The following is a 17,489-nucleotide window of genomic DNA, read 5'->3' as shown; positions in this document are numbered from 1 at the left end:
GTGCAGCTGGGACGCCACTTCTGAATCATGTGACATATTGAGTCTCACGGATAAAAAGTTAACGTGTGGCCCAGAGCCACCAATCAGAAGCCAGCTACTGGTTGTTGTGGGCGAATTCTCCTTCAGACAGGCTCCTCTTCTAATGGTGGACACGTACCTTTTCTCCCCTCAGGGATATGGCGGTTACATTGCATCCATGATCTTAAAAGCCAATGAAAGACTGTTCAGATGTGGAGCCTTAATCGCCCCGATCACTGACATGAGGCTATATGGTGAGTGAATGTGGCCACGTGGCTGGAGATTATATACATTATACCCAAGACCATCCATCTGCGATAACGGCGTCCATAAATACTGGCCAGGATTATACGTCTTAAGCGTGGCAGGAGCTGTGACTTGTGCCGTGGCTTTAGGTTGACACTGTGGACACCATTATACAAGGGTGGATTTGCCATAGACTCTACAGGGAAATGTTCTGGCTGAGCCCTCCTCATGGCTGCCAGCCAGGTAAGGAATGATCCGACCCCCCAGAGTTAATTACCATTGGGAGTGTCAAGTAATTATGTAAGTGGCCGGTGACCACGGGATCCCTTCTGAATTCAACTGTATTGTCATCCTGAGGCAACTAGCGTAAGAGGCCAGAACGTGGCAGCTGGTGTCGGCCACCTCTGAGGCGCAGCTTCTGAGGAGGTATTTTGTGCCACTGGGGCATTTTATTTGGTTGCACTGAGGTATTTGGGGTGGTATTTTGTGCCGCACTATGGTAATGTGGCCCTGCCTTCTGTCAGTTTGGACCAGCCTACAACATGGGACCACTTTTATTTTTTTCCAGGGCCACTTTAAGTTCCCAGTCCCCCCCTACCATTATATAACACGAGACGACCCCATAACACTGGTCACTTACCTGTCTGTGGCCAGGAGAAGTAGTCTGGTCATAGTGGGACACATGGGTTTAGATTTCCCACGGCTCACCCAGTTCAGGGTCATTGGTCATGATGGTTCCTGAAGAGGAGGAGAATTTACATGGGACTGCCAGATGCTGAATGTTGCTTCTCTCTTTCCTCCAGCTTCGGCCTTCTCAGAGCGGTACTTGGGGATGCCATCTGCCGAAGACAACACCTACCAGGTAGATGAATTAGAGCGGCCCCTGAGGGTACTGCCAGAGCCCAAGGAGCCCCACCTCTCAGGAGTAATAATGGGGCAGACTCCCTCCATTCTGGGGATGAGGGTAACAGTGTGTAATGCAATGCTCTCCACTCTGTTCTAGGCCTCCAGCGTCCTGCACAACATTCGTGGTTTTAGGGTGAAACACCTGCTCCTGGTTCATGGGATGGCGGACGGTGAGTGACCCTGCCTTCTGCATATAGTCAATAGGACAAGATCTTATAATTAGAGATGAGCACATTTTTCAAAAATTCGATTCGGACGGTTTGCCGAATGTTCCAAAAAGAGTCGATACAAATTTATTCATGACGAATCGCGTGAAAAAACAGCTATTTCCTGTCTGCAGAGAGCCTGTATATGGGTGTTGAACACTGTGCCTGTATAGCGGTGTAGAACACTGTGCCTGTATAGCGGTGTAGTACACTGTGCCTGTATATGGGTGTTGAACACTGTGCCTGTATATCGGTGTAGAACACTGTGCCTGTATAGTGGTGTAGATCACTGTGCCTGTATAGTGGTGTAGAACACGGTGCCTGTATAGTGGTGTAGAACACTGTGCCTGTATAGGGGTGTAGAACACTGTGCCTGTATAGTGGTGTAGAACACCGTGCCTGTATAGCGGTGTAGAACACTGTGCCTGTATAGCGGTGTAGAACACTGTGCCTGTATAGTGGTGTAGAACACTGTGCCTGTATAGCGGTGTAGAACACTGTGCCTGTATAGTGGTGTAGAACACTGTGCCTGTATAGCGGTGTAGAGCACTGTGCCTGTATAGTGGTGTAGAACACTGTGCCTGTATAGTGGTGTAGAACACTGTGCCTGTATAGGGGTGTAGAACACTGTGCCTGTATAGAGGTGTAGAACACTGTGCCTGTATAGCGGTGTAGAACACTGTGCCTGTATAGAGGTGTAGAACACTGTGCCTGTATAGTGGTGTAGAACACTGTGCCTGTATATCGGTGTAGAACACTGTGCCTGTATAGCGGTGTAGAACACTGTGCCTGTATAGCGGTGTAGAACACTGTGCCTGTATAGCGGTGTAGAACACTGTGCCTGTATAGCGGTGTAGAGCACTGTGCCTGTATAGCGGTGTAGAACACTGTGCCTGTATATCAGTGTAGAACACTGTGCCTGTATATCAGTGTAGAACACTGTGCCTGTATAGTGGTGTAGAACACTGTGCCTGTATAGCGGTGTAGAACACTGTGCCTGTATAGCGGTGTAGAACACTGTGCCTGTATAGCGGTGTAGAACACTGTGCCTGTATAGCGGTGTAGAGCACTGTGCCTGTATAGCGGTGTAGAACACTGTGCCTGTATATCGGTGTAGAACACTGTGCCTGTATAGTGGTGTAGAACACTGTGCCTGTATAGCGGTGTAGAACACTGTGCCTGTATAGAGGTGTAGAACACTGTGCCTGTATAGCGGTGTAGAACACTGTGCCTGTATAGCGGTGTAGAATACTGTGCCTGTATAGCGGTGTAGAACACTGTGCCTGTATAGCGGTGTAGAACACTGTGCCTGTATAGCGGTGTAGAACACTGTGCCTGTATAGCGGTGTAGAACACTGTGCCTGTATAGCGGTGTAGAACACTGTGCCTGTATAGCGGTGTAGAACACTGTGCCTGTATAGCGGTGTAGAACACTGTGCCTGTATAGCGGTGTAGAACACTGTGCCTGTATAGAGGTGTAGAACACTGTGCCTGTATAGCGGTGTAGAACACTGTGCCTGTATAGCGGTGTAGAATACTGTGCCTGTATAGCGGTGTAGAACACTGTGCCTGTATAGTGGTGTAGAACACTGTGCCTGTATAGCGGTGTAGAACACTGTGCCTGTATAGAGGTGTAGAACACTGTGCCTGTATAGCGGTGTAGAACACTGTGCCTGTATAGCGGTGTAGAATACTGTGCCTGTATAGCGGTGTAGAACACTGTGCCTGTATAGCGGTGTAGAACACTGTGCCTGTATAGCGGTGTAGAACACTGTGCCTGTATAGCGGTGTAGAACACTGTGCCTGTATAGCGGTGTAGAACACTGTGCCTGTATAGCGGTGTAGAACACTGTGCCTGTATAGCGGTGTAGAACACTGTGCCTGTATAGCGGTGTAGAATACTGTGCCTGTATAGTGGTGTAGAACACTGTGCCTGTATAGCGGTGTAGAACACTGTGCCTGTATAGCGGTGTAGAACACTGTGCCTGTATAGCGGTGTAGAACACTGTGCCTGTATAGCGGTGTAGAACACTGTGCCTGTATAGCGGTGTAGAACACTGTGCCTGTATAGCGGTGTAGAACACTGTGCCTGTATAGCGGTGTAGAACACTGTGCCTGTATAGCGGTGTAGAGCACTGTGCCTGTATAGCGGTGTAGAACACTGTGCCTGTATAGCGGTGTAGAACACTGTGCCTGTATAGCGGTGTAGAACACTGTGCCTGTATAGCGGTGTAGAACACTGTGCCTGTATAGCGGTGTAGAACACTGTGCCTGTATAGCGGTGTAGAACAATGTGCCTGTATAGCGGTGTAGAACACTGTGCCTGTATAGCGGTGTAGAACACTGTGCCTGTATATCGGTGTAGAACACTGTGCCTGTATAGCGGTGTAGAACACTGTGCCTGTATAGCGGTGTAGAACACTGTGCCTGTATAGCGGTGTAGAACACTGTGCCTGTATAGCGGTGTAGAACACTGTGCCTGTATAGCGGTGTAGAACACTGTGCCTGTATAGCGGTGTAGAATACTGTGCCTGTATAGCGGTGTAGAACACTGTGCCTGTATAGCGGTGTAGAACACTGTGCCTGTATAGCGGTGTAGAACACTGTGCCTGTATAGCGGTGTAGAGCACTGTGCCTGTATAGCGGTGTAGTACACTGTGCCTGTATAGCGGTGTAGAACACTGTGCCTGTATAGCGGTGTAGAACACTGTGCCTGTATAGCGGTGTAGAACACTGTGCCTGTATAGTGGTGTAGAACACTGTGCCTGTATAGCGGTGTAGAACACTGTGCCTGTATAGCGGTGTAGAACACTGTGCCTGTATATCAGTGTAGAACACTGTGCCTGTATAGTGGTGTAGAACACTGTGCCTGTATAGCGGTGTAGAGCACTGTGCCTGTATAGCGGTGTAGAGCACTGTGCCTGTATAGCGGTGTAGTACACTGTGCCTGTATAGTGGTGTAGAACACTGTGCCTGTATAGCGGTGTAGAACACTGTGCCTGTATAGCGGTGTAGAACACTGTGCCTGTATAGTGGTGTAGAACACTGTGCCTGTATAGCGGTGTAGAACACTGTGCCTGTATAGCGGTGTAGAACACTGTGCCTGTATAGTGGTGTAGAACACTGTGCCTGTATAGCGGTGTAGAACACTGTGCCTATATAGCGGTGTAGAGCACTGTGCCTGTATAGCGGTGTAGAACACTGTGCCTTGCAGTAACACACATAGGGAGTCTGCTGTGGTAGTGACATAATACCGCGGGTCCGTATAACATGCAGATGACAGGCGTCGCTCTTAGAATCACTGCGCACTTCAGTTATTGGGGCAGTCACGGGGCTAAAACTGACCAAATAACTCCAGTGTGAACCCAGCCTTACAGGTCGATGTTAGCGCCAAAAAGAAGCGCACTCCTTTTACAGCGCCGTCAGCTGATTCCACATAGATGTCTTCAGAACCTGTTCTATTAACCCCTTATACAAGTAGAGCCCCCGACAGAGTGGAGAGGGGGTCAGCAGTAAGTGTGTGGTGACGTCACTGATTATTTTGCCCTTCCTCTGATCCGTCAGAACAATATCCCCCAAAAAACGGATCCTGTCTGTGGAGCATCCGCCTTCACTCGGTCAGCATTTGGTCAGTAATCCATCAGGTCACCATGGTTAACAATGGAAGAACAATGATTTCAAGCATCACCCTCCTTTTAACATGTCAAGTCTGCCATTTTAACCCAATCAGCCTGACATAATGATCTCCAGCCTTGTGCTCGTCAACATTCTCACCTGAGTTAACAAGACGATTACTGAAATGATCTCAGCAGGTCCTTTAATGACAGCAATGAAATGCAGTGGAAAGGTTTTTTTTGGGATTAAGTTAATTTTCATGGCAAAGAAGGACTATGCAATTCATCTGATCCCTCTTCATAACATTCTGGAGTAGATGCAAATTGCTATTATAAAAACTTAAGCAGCAACTTTTCCAATATTCATGTAATTCTCAAAACTTTTAGCCACAACTGTACAGCTTTCATATTCTGTTAGTAAAAAAACACTTTTCTGGCAATATACAACATCTGGATTAGTCAGTGTGCAATTTAAGCTAGAAATACAGCCATCATTTTCGGTGTTTTTAAAAACACCCTTTTTTGCCAAAATACACCCTTTTTGCGCCCTTGCAGCATCACGTGTGAAATTCCAGGGTTATATACTGCTGTCATATTCAGATATTAAACAAACACGAGTTTGGGCAAAAAAAGTTTATTTGGCAGCCTTTGCTGCAGATGTCATTGTGAGATACTCCCTTTAAATACAGGAGTTCTATTCAGGTATTTAAAATACAGCCATTTTGGGCAAAGAAATCTTTAATTGCGGCCTAGTCTGGATCAGGGCATGTGAGATACACCCTTTACATCCTGTGGTTCTATTCTACTATTAATTAAACACCCATTTAGGGCAAGATCCTAAATTCGAGAAATATGAGGAGAGCGTCAAATAAGGGACGTGGCCCCGGTCGTGGTGCTGCTGGTGGAGCTCCTGTTGCAGGGAGAGGACGTGGTCGATCTGTGCCAGCTACACGCACAAGTGAAACCCCTTCCTCAGGTGCGAGTAGGCGACAGAACCTGCAGCGGTATTTGGTCGGGCCTAATGAGGCTCTACGAATGGTGAGGCCTGAACAAGTACAGGCGATAGTAGATTGGGTGGCTGACAGTGGCTCCAGTTCCTTCACATTGTCTCCCACCCAGTCTCCTGCTGAAAGACCACAGTTGGCACCTGCAGCCGATGTCCATCAGTCTTTCACCTCACCCCCTTGCAGATCAGCCAAGTAGTCTGAGCCCCAAGTCATGCAGCAGTCTCTTCTGCTTTTTGATGACTCTGTTAGCAGGGTTTCCCAGGGCCATCCACCTAGCCCTGCCCCAGAAGTGGAAGACATTTGCGCTTCAATTCTTTGTCCCACATTTCCGCTTTACTCTTTTGGCCAACATTTGGGCTTCTGTAATTTGTCCCACATTTGCGCCTCAATAACTTTTTTAACATATTTCCGCTCGATCCCCAAATTTTTTTTATAAATTTATCTCCCTTGGATGTGGTCTCTCTTTCTCACGCTCCCTCTCTGGCGTGGAACCCTGATTCGCCGATAACCATGATCACCATGGTAGGCGCAGAAAAAGAACATCGAAAGTTGATAGAGAAGATATCCAAATGCATGGTGGACGTCACGGGGGCAGCTCTGTATAGGTGACAGGAACAAAAATTTTAAAAAATCATCAATTTCATTGTCAGGTGACATTTTTCAAATTTTGCCGGATAGAAACCCCTGCTCTGCATAGGTGACAGGGACTTAAATTTCTAAAATTCTTCTTTAATTGACGCGCGCTCCCTCCTTTCATTCGATCCTTCTACTTTAATAGCTTGTCCCACATTTCCGCTTCATCCCATTGCAGCCATTGACCTCCCTTGGATGAGGTCTCTCTTTCTCACGCTCCCTCTCTGGCGTGGAACCCTGATTTGCCGCTAACCATGATTAACATGGTAGGCTCAGAAAAAGAACATCGAAAGTTGATAGGGCAGATATCCAAATGGATGGTGGACGTCACAGGGACGTGCGATCAGGCAGAAGTTATCTAGAGTCAACAAAGCAGAAGCAGGGCCTCTCCTGTCTAACGTTTCCAAATCCAAAATACCCCAGTGACATTCACTATAAGTTTTTATTAATCATTCCAATAACAGGGCATCTTAAGAGTCCAGTATTGTTATTTATCGTCACTACCTCCCCGAGTCAGGAGTGGGAAATTGCCGCGCACCCCCTCCTTAACTTGGAAGCTTATGCTTCAATAATTTGTCCCACATTTCCGCTCAATCACATTTAATTTCATCTATTGACCTCCCTTGGATGTGGTCTCTCTTTCTCGCGCTCCCTCTCTGGCGTGGAACCCTGATTCGCCGCTAACCGTGATTTACATGGTAGGCACAGAAAAGAACATCGAAAGTTGATAGGGCAGATATCCAAATAGATGGTGGACGTCACGGGGACGTGCGACATGGTGGGGCAGTATGTGTGCACACGCCTACACGTACTGACTGATGGTTCTGCCCCCTTCAACTTCTGGGTCTCCAAATTGGGCACATGGCCTGAGCTTGCCCTTTACCCCTTGGAGGTGCTGGCCTGCCCTGCAGCCGGTGTATTGTCTGAACGTGTGTTTAGCACGGCTGGAGGGGGTTATCATAGGTTATATTTCCCAATGTTTTTGGGGTGTACCCGAATTTAAAAATTTTTAAAAAAAATTTAAAACCAAAAAACTGTGTAGACTACCTCCTCCTCCTCCGCTTCCACCTCATACCTTTATGTTATTTAAAGTCATTTCCCTATCCACAGTTGTTTGCAGAGCACTTGCCATGCTCTTAACCACATTTTGACGACATTTGCAGCCCTCTAGCCCTTTCCATGACATTTTTACAGCCATTTTTCAAAAGTTTGGGTCCCCATTAGCTTCAATGGGGTTTGGGTTCAGGGTCAAGTTTGGGTCCCGAACTCAAACTTTTTTGTGAAGTTTGGCCCGAACCCGTCGAATCCGAACATCCAGGTGTCCGCTCAACTCTAGTCCTGTGTTTTGTACCCACTCCTGCTTTTGTCCACCAAATCACAAGCCGGTTCTGATAGGACCGTACAGGCCTTACAGCTGATACACAGACAGGATCCGTGGTGCGACTCATTTTCCGTCCTTCTGACAGATCAGGAGAAGAGTAAAATAAATGGTGACGTCATCCAGGCTGAACAGGGACAATAGTGGGCCCGTCATAGAGTGGGAGGGTGGGAACAGCATGAGGAGTCCACAGAGTGGCCCAGTTACATGCCTAGACAGCCTACAGTCAGGGCCGGCTCCAGGTTCATGTGGTCCCTTGAGCGATAAAGTCTCAGTGGGCCCCCTTACACAGTGATAACTCTGAGTACAGATAATGTAGTAGTGTTAAAGACATAGGAGCACTGTGGCCATGGCGATGGTGACAGACACAGGGAGAGACACACAGCTAGGCCTCACCACATTCCGGCCTCTGTGGTCTGATAGTCATCTCTGAAGACGCGATGGGAGTGCCGGCAGTTGAATGGTGGAGCAAGGAGTGGATGGCTCCTGCTTCACCACTGCACTCATCTGTCTATGCGCCCTAAGGACAGTTGAGGGCAGGACATTCCGCAGCTACCCTGGGACCGCAGGACAGCCACAGATATCTAGACCTCTCCCGCTGGGACTGGGACGGCTGGGAGGTATGTAGAGGCCATCATCATCAGACATACACTTTTCTGGTCTACAGTCTCACTGATGGTGAAGTCAATACACATAATGAATCAGCGCCATTTCTCTATTAGATCTGTCTCTGCACTAATATCATTAATTACTGAGCCACTGCTTATGAATACAACAGAGGGATGATGCGGATCTCCGTTTATTTTCCAGGGTGTGTTATAGGGAGGAGCGGCTGGGACACTTCTGACCATTGTATGATCAGTGACTGCTGCTCTGTCATATCTCTGCACCGCACACGGGTCACTGAGCCTGAGCTCAGCCAGGTGCTGTCCACGCCTCCACTAATGGTGATGTTCTCCAGACGCACATAGTGCTGACCCCTGCCCTGTACTCTCCGCTCTGCTGCCACTATGTAAGGGAGCAAGAGCGTATTATCAAGTGAAGAAAACATTCTTTCACTTGCTCAGCGTGACGTGCTGACGCTGCAACGCACAGTGAATAGGAGAGTGGCCGAGAGGAGAACAGGGCTCAGCACATAGCGGGACATTTAGCAGACTGCTGGATCCGGAACAGTTGGGAGCTATGCTGCTGGAGTGAGCGGGCACAGTGCCCCCCCAGGAGCATTGGGCCCCAGCACTTGCCCGGGTGTGCCGGGTGCTGACACCGGCCCTGCTTACAGCTATCAGCCTACAGCAGGGCATGGTGGGAGTTGTAGTTTTTACAACAGCTGGAGGGCCGCAGGTTGAACATCCCTGATCTAGTCTGATGCATGAGGCACCCGTGTGTGGAAATCCTGGCTGATCCACGCCTGATTCTTCTTCAGTGGAAAGGCGAGTTTTCCTTGGGGTAACTATGCTCTCAGCCGCACTAAACACCCGCTCTGATGCCACACTACCGGCCAGGCTGGAAAGCTTGTCCGGGGCAAACTTGGCCAAAGTCTGACAAATCAAGTTTGACTGCCCAGTAGTCCAGGGGATCTTGGATTTGGGGTGGCAGGGTACAGTCCAAGTATGCCACCACCTGCTAGTTTAGGTTCTACTCTATGTCTTGCGGCTGCTAGTGGGTGTTTTTTTTTCAGTAGGCGGATGAAGAAAGCTGCTCATTAGAGACTCCAGAATTAAGTTGCCGCTGATGGAGCTGGTGCTGCTCCTACACCCCCCTCCCCCAGCAGTCATGGCAGTGGAGCAGGAGTGCAGAGGGCTCCCCCACTCAGACCTTTGTGAGGATGGTCGATGGTGCACATAGGCAGTGACCAACTGACTACATAGGATGTCTCAATAGTGGTTGAGTTTATCCTCCCTCTCAGCGGGTAGAAAAAAGGCCCCCATTTTGGCACGGTAGCAAGAGTCTAACATGGTGGAGAGCAACTAGTCATATCCCTGCCGAGTTGTGACAATTCGACTGTCACTACACAAGCAACTCAGCATGCATCTGGCCATTTGCTCAAGGGACTTGGAGGGACTCCCTGCCTCTATCTCCACTGCATACTGCCACGGTGTGTCGGGGTCATCTGCATGCTCTTCCTCATCGCCCTCTAGCTCCTCCTGCTCCTCTTCTGTCAATTGTGCAGATAAACCACCCATTTCTGTATACATTGCTTATGTGTGAATGTCCTTCTCCTCCAGTTCAGCCCCCACAGGGCTCAGGTGGCTGTGAGATATAGGCGCCACGTCTCCTGTCCCCTGGCCAACCAGATTTATCAGCATCTGCTGCAGGACATGAAGGAGTGTAATGACGTTGTTCATCCCTTAGTCCTGGAGACTGAAAAATAAAGTGGCCTCCTCAAAGGGCCCGAGCAAACAGTAGGTGTCACACATGAGCTGCCACTGGTTAACGTCAAAGTTACACAGGGGAGTAATCCTGTCCACCTGCATCATCAAGAAATCGTTTACGGCCTTCCTCTACTCATAAACAGTCCTGATCAAAAGTTTAAGACCGCTTGAAAAATGGCAAAAAATCCTATTTAGCATGGCTGGATCTTAACAAGATTCCAAGTAGAGCTTCAACATGCAACAAGAAGAAATGGGAGTGAGACAAAAAAAATTTGAGCATTCAATTTAATGAAAACAACGAATAAACTAAAACAGGCTGTTTTTCAGCTGATCAAAAGTTTAGGACCACACCTCCAAAAAAAAAACGAAACCTCCCAAAACAGAAATCCACCCTCCAAACATGAACTCGGTAATGAGTAGCTCCGTCGTTATTGTTTATCACGCGTTTCCATGAGGTGAGTGGGAACATTTCTCCAAGTGGTCAAGACGGCCGCACGAAGGCCATCTACTGTCTGGAACTGGTGTCCATTTTTGTAAACTTCCCTTGCCATCCATCCCCAAAGGTTCTCAATTGGATTTAGATCAGGGGAACACGCAGAATGGGCCAAAAGAGTGATGTTATTCTCCTGGAAGAAGTCCCTTGTCCTGCGGGCATTGTGTACTGTAGCGTTGTCCTGTTGAAAAACCCAGTCGTTACCACACAGACGAGGGCCCTCAGTCATGAGGAATGCTCTCTGCAACATCTGGACATAGCCAGCGACCGTTTGACGCCCCTGCACTTCCTGAAGCTCCATTGTTCCACTGCAGGAAAATGCACCCCAGACCATTATGGCGCCCCCTGCACTGTGGCGCGTAGAAAACATCTCAGGTGGGATCTGCTTGTCAGGCCAGTAACGTTGGAAACCATCAGGACCATCAAGGTTAAATTTTTTCTCATCAGAGAATAAAACTTTCTTCCACCTTTGAATGTCCCATGTTTGGTGCTCTCTTGCAAAGTCCAAACGAGCAGTTCTGTGGCGTTCAAGGAGACGAGGTCTTTGAAGACGTTTTTTGTTTTTGAAGCCCTTCAGTCTCAGATGCCGTCTGATGGTTATGGGGCTGCAGTCAGCACCAGTAAGGGCCTTAATTTGGGTCGAGGATCGTCCAGTGTCTTGACGGACAGCCAATTGGATCCTCCGGCTCAGTGTTGGTGAAATTTCTTTGGGTCTTCCACTTGACTTTTTTGTTCCATAACCCTCAGGATCATTTAAGAAATTCCAAATGACTGTCTTACTGCGTCCCACCTCAGCAGCGATGGCGCGCTGTGAGAGACCCTGCTTATGCAGGTCAACAACCCGACCACGTTCAAAAAGGGAGAGTTTTTTTGTCTTTGCCATCACAACGTGTGACTACCTGACAGAAGATGACAATGAATCCACATCTTTGCACAGATTTGGCCTTTTAAAGGCATGTGGCCCTAAAATTTGGATCAGCTGAAAAACAGCCTGTTTCAGTTTAATCGTTATTTTCAATTAATTGAATGTTCAAAAAATGTTCTGTCTCCCTCCCATTTCTTCTTGTTGCATGTTGAAGCTCTACTTGGAACCTTGTAAAGATCCAGCCATGATACATAGGATTTTTTGCCATTTTTCAAGTGGTCTTAAACTTTTGATCAGGACTGTATTACTACCACTACTACTACCCCCGCAGACAGCCAATCTACTGCCCGGTGTGCTACTACTACTACTACTACTACCCCCGCAGACAGCTGACCTGGTGTGCTCCATGCTGTGTTGCCACTACTACTACTATTACTACTACCACTGCTACAACTACTACTCCCACCTTCTCTTTCCACATCCACACTGTACTGCTGCTGCTACTACTACTACTACTACTACTACTACTCCCACCTTCTCTTTCCACATCCACACTGCACTACTACTACTACTACTCCCACCTTCTCTTTCCACACTGCACTCTTGCTGCTCCTTTACTCTTTCTTCTGATTATTAACCCTCTGTGTGCCGTATGGGCAGCGTTCTCACCCTGTCAGGGCACACTTTTTGGACGCTTTATCCCAGAACACTGTGTGGCTAACCACCATCTGCCCCTGATAAGGGACAATCTTTTGAGTATGAAGAAGCAGAAGACATGTGCCGGCGCGGTGTGATATTAACCACGTGGTATGTTACCGCCATCATACGTGCGTTTCCCCACAGCTACGTGTGTCAGTGTCACTCAGACACCAGTTACTAATGCTGACCAATTTCCAGAGCAACTGGAGCCAATGTGGTTCGTCCCCCAAAAAAACTTTTTTTTAAATTTGGCAAACCGGAACCAAACCAAATCTCAAAAGGTTCGCTCATCTCTATTCAGGAGTATGGTTAGAGATAAGCTTAGGGGTTGGGGTAGGGTTACTGATGGAGTGAAAGGTATGGGGATGGTTAGAGGTAGGGTTGTGGGTAGAGACATGGTAAGGAGGAGGTTTTGGGGTAACGTTTTGGTAGCAGTGTGATAAGGGACCGGTTTAGGGGTACGGTTTAGTAAGGGGAAGGTCTGGCTAGCAGTGCGGTTGTGGTACTGTAGATTTAGGGGTAAGGTTTGGTTAGGGGTGTGGAAGGGAATGGTTAGGCATAAGGTTGGATTAGGGGAGTAGTAGGGAGAGGGTAATTGTTTGGTTAAGGGTGGTAGGGGAGGTTTCGGGGTGTGGTGATTTAGGGTTAAGGTTTGGTTAAGGGGGTAGTTGGAGAATTAGCGGTAAGGTGTGGTTAGAGGAAAGGTAGGGATAAAGTTGGGTTAGAGGGTTTGATAGGGGTAGAGTTAGGGATGTGGAGAGGGGGTTAAGGGTAAGGTTGGGTTCAGGCAGGGGACAGGATCAGGCAGAGGACAGGATCAGGCAGAGGACAGGATCAGGCAGGGGACAGGATCAGGCAGGGGACAGGATCAGGCAGGGGACAGGATCAGGCAGAGGACAGGATCAGGCAGGGGACAGGATCAGGCAGGGGACAGGATCAGGCAGGGGACAGGATCAGGCAGGGGACAGGATCAGGCAGGGGACAGGATCAGGCAGGGGACAGGATCAGGCAGAGGACAGGATCAGGCAGGGGACAGGATCAGGCAGGGGACAGGATCAGGCAGGGGACAGGATCAGGCAGGGGACAGGATCAGGCAGAGGACAGGATCAGGCAGAGGACAGGATCAGGCAGAGGACAGGATCACAGTGGCGCACACTGAGAGAAAGATAGACACTTATGTCAGCTCTTCGCTGGACTCTCGGTTTACTCTAGACCAATAAAGGGGTTCTTCGGGAATTAAGAAATGAAAATACTTAAATATTACTTTATTATATTCTCCCAAATACCTTTCATCAGTTATAACGGCTCGTTTTGTCAATCATTTGGAGAAATAAAATGGCCGCCATCCTATTAGTGCACACAGAACCCATAAATCACTGTCAAAGGTGCCCCACAATAATGTGCACCTGACAACACGGGCTAATCCCTCAGGCTGATGTTAAGAACTGAGACTTTAGCCAATGTAATCCTGTCGGGAACACATCGGAGCCCTTTGGCACCACCGTCAAGGTATCTCAGCGTGGCATGGTTCCTACCACTAAGCTACCTACGGAGTGTGAACACGGTCTGAGAGGTGCTGAGATCCAACTCACAGCCAAGCTCCCACACACCTCCATAGTGACATCACTCAGGTAGTGGGAGAGATGATAGGGCTGTAAGCCCCGCCTGTAACAGGCCATGTGACACAGGCTGCCAGGTGCAGCAGAATGCTAACAGCAGTACGCAACGGCACATTCCATACAAAAATAACTGAAATAAGGTGGGAGGAAATGCTCCTAATCATACAGGAGGAAAAAGAGCACTGAGGTAAAGAGCGGCCTCCTCCTCCTCCTCTCCAACTTGTCAGGGGGTTATGGTCCTGAATACATATGATAAGATCTTCAGCTGATTCTCAGTAGGAATGGGGTTCATGAGGAGACATGAAGTACAGAAAGGACAGACTGGGCTGTGGTAATGGAGACTGCAGATAATAGCTGCTGCTCATTACTCACACCCTCCCCTCTGTAGTTCATGTCTCCTCATGACCCCCATTCTTACAGATCTCATTAGCTCTATACTGAAGTAACTTGTCCCGCTGTGTGATTAGGACGGGTTCTGTGTGCACTAATAGGACAGCGGCCATTTTATTTCTCCTGATGATCGCTCCCCAGACCAAACGAGCCATTATAACTGATGAAAGGTATTTGGGAATATATTCATAATAAAGTAATATTTAAGTATTTTCATTTTCTTAATTCCCGGAGAACCCCTTTAACTTGCACCTAAACCTGCAGTACACTGGTAATAAATATGGCGCACATTATGACTCCACTTGCAGTTAATGCGGTGCACTCTATCATTTGTTTTGGATGACCGTGTCTCAAAACCACTGCCCCAGAAAAATGGTACAAATGACACCAGGAGAGAAGATCTGTCATTTGACTGCCGTGTTTGTCTCCTCAGCAAAAGTCCATTTCCAGCATTCAGCGGAACTGATCAAACAGCTGATCAAGGTCGGGGTGAACCACACGGTGCAGGTGAGACTCCCCCCTGCACACTTTACTGATAAGGGTGATGAGGAGGATGGTGGTGATGAGGAGGATGGTGGTGGTGATGAGGAGGATGGTAGTGATGATAATGGTGATGAGGAGAATGGCAGTGATAATATTGAGGAGGATGGTGGTGATGATAATGGTGATGGGGCTAATGGTAATGAGGAGGATAGTGGCAATGATAATGGTGATGAGGACGATGGTGGTGATGGTGATGAAGAGTATGGTGGTGATAATGGTGATGAGGAGGATGGTGGTGATGATAATGGTGATGAGTAAGATGGTGATGATAATGGTAAGGAGGACGGTGGTGATGACGATGATGGTGATGAGGAGGATGGTGGTGGTGATGAGGAGGATGGTGATGAGGATGATGGTGATGAGTAGGATGGTGTTTATGTTAACGGTGATAAGGAGGATGGTGGTAATGAGGAGCATGGTGATGAAGATGATGGTGATGAGGAGGATGGCAGTGATGATAACGGTATTACAGTGAGGGGGCACAGCTAGGCATATTACTGTGAGGGAGCACATATCTGGCCATAACTACTGTGAGGGGGCACATATCTGGCCATAACTACTGTGAGGGGGCACATATCTGGCCATAACTACTGTGAGGGGGCACATATCTGGGTATAACTACTGTGAGGGGGCACATATTTGGTCATAACTTCTGTGAGGAGACACATATCTGGCCATAACTACTCTGAGGGGGCACATATCTTGGCCTAACCCTGGACGCGTGCACCACGACTCTGCCAGAGGAGTGCCGACTGCTTTCCCCTTTTTGGCCTAACTACTGTGAGGAGACACATATCTTGGCCTAACTTCTGTGAGGAGACACATATCTTGGCCTAACTACTGTAAGGAGGCACATATCTTGGCCTAACTTCTGTGAGGAGACACATATCTTGACCTAACTACTGTGAGGAGACACATATCTTGGCCTAACTACTGTGAGGAGACACAGATCTTGGCCTAACTACTGTGAGGAGACACATATCTGGCCATAACTACTCTGAGGAGACACATATCTTGGCCTAACTACTCTGAGGGGGCACATATCTTGGCCTAACTACTCTGAGGGGGCACATATCTTGGCCTAACTACTGTGAGGAGACACATATCTTGGCCTAACTACTGTGAGGAGACACATATCTGGCCATAACTACTCTGAGGGGGCACATATCTTGGCCTAACTACTTTGAGGAGACACATATCTTGGCCTAACTACTGTGAGGAGACACATATCTGGCCATAACTACTCTGATGGGGCACATATCTGGGCATAAATACTATGAGGGGGCACAATGCTGGCATAACTAAGGTGTGATGGCATAAAGGGGAAATAATTACTAGGTGGGGGAACTTAGGGGACTGGTTGGGATAAAGTATTTAGTTATGGTTTGGGCGGAGTTAGAGGCGTGGCCTAGTGCAGAAAGAATTAGCCGCGGCGCACCAGACATAGTGTCCCTCTTGCTTCTTTCAAATGTTGGGAGGTATGATGATGGTGGTAGTTGGCGTGGCTACTACAGATCCAAGCAGACGTGTTTTCACAGAGCTCTGTTGACCCTCAGCACAATCCTGCGCCATCCTTTGTTCCACCAACCACTGCCACTACTGCACTTACCAAAGTCCCCCTGAACATTTTGAGGAGTATATTGTCCAGATTGGTCAAACTTTATTTTTGTGGCCTAGTCCAGCAGTTGAAGCCGGAGACTAAATTTCTGGCGGCACAAACAGCGATTTCCAAGACCTGCCTGGAACCTGCTAACATCACGAGGGGGCTCCCTACTCTCCCTCATGAATACAACAGAAGGTCTGCTAGAGCCCCTACAGCTCCAGAAGGGCCTTCCACAGCTGAGGCCTGCACGGAGGGGAAGCCAGGGACTCCAGTACAACTTACAAGCAGGGAAGTGGGGCACTGTTCCAGGTACTCCTGATAGCTGGACTTTAGAGGCTGTAGGGCCCTAGGAATAGGGGATTTACTACCTCACAGTATCTTCAGTAAAGTCACCTGTCCCAAATACCTGCTGTAGGGCCCGGCCAGTTGAGATACGCTGGTTTGCGATACCGGCAGGCTCGGACTGGCCTCACAGGGGAACAGGTGAATCCCCCGGAGGGCCCAAAGTGGCACATGACACAGTAGACTTACTGCACTACATACATATATTCAATGTACAGCTCCTCAACCAGCCGATGTTCAAAAAAAAAACACATCTTGCTGCTGTGTGAGCAGGTTATATTTGAATTTATCCGTACGATGGGCCCCCAAAATAAATTTTACTGGTGGGCCTTAGGCACCTCAGTCTGACATTGGATACCTATAAGTACCCCCCTGCTCCTGCAGTTAACATAATACTATAAGCTGAACAGTTCTGAGCTCCGGAGAGTGCGCAACCAGCGTGTTCACATTTTACTGGCTCCCCAGACAGACCACAACAAACCGTGAAACCCTAACTAGCTACACCCCACTGGATGGGTCTCCACCGTCTTTGGGACCAAACATGACTTTTCGCCA

General features: G+C 48.4%; 1 protein-coding gene across 2 annotated transcripts in view; it reads left to right on the top strand.

The window, feature by feature from the left end:
* DPP10 (dipeptidyl peptidase like 10) overlaps nt 1–17,489 on the top strand; it is a 305,051-nt gene that overhangs the window by 275,559 nt on the left and 12,003 nt on the right. For both annotated transcript variants that reach the window (XM_040440599.1, XM_040440600.1), the window contains 4 exons: nt 173–272; nt 1,068–1,126; nt 1,268–1,340; nt 14,880–14,953. In XM_040440599.1, coding sequence (XP_040296533.1) covers nt 173–272; nt 1,068–1,126; nt 1,268–1,340; nt 14,880–14,953 — 306 coding nt within the window. The remainder of the gene's footprint in view (nt 1–172; nt 273–1,067; nt 1,127–1,267; nt 1,341–14,879; nt 14,954–17,489) is intronic.

This window comes from Bufo bufo, chromosome 7, assembly GCF_905171765.1.
Source record: "Bufo bufo chromosome 7, aBufBuf1.1, whole genome shotgun sequence".
Lineage (NCBI taxonomy): Eukaryota > Metazoa > Chordata > Amphibia > Anura > Bufonidae > Bufo > Bufo bufo.
The sequence above is the reverse complement of the archived record's forward strand: the minus strand, read 5'-3'. Positions and strand labels throughout refer to the sequence as shown.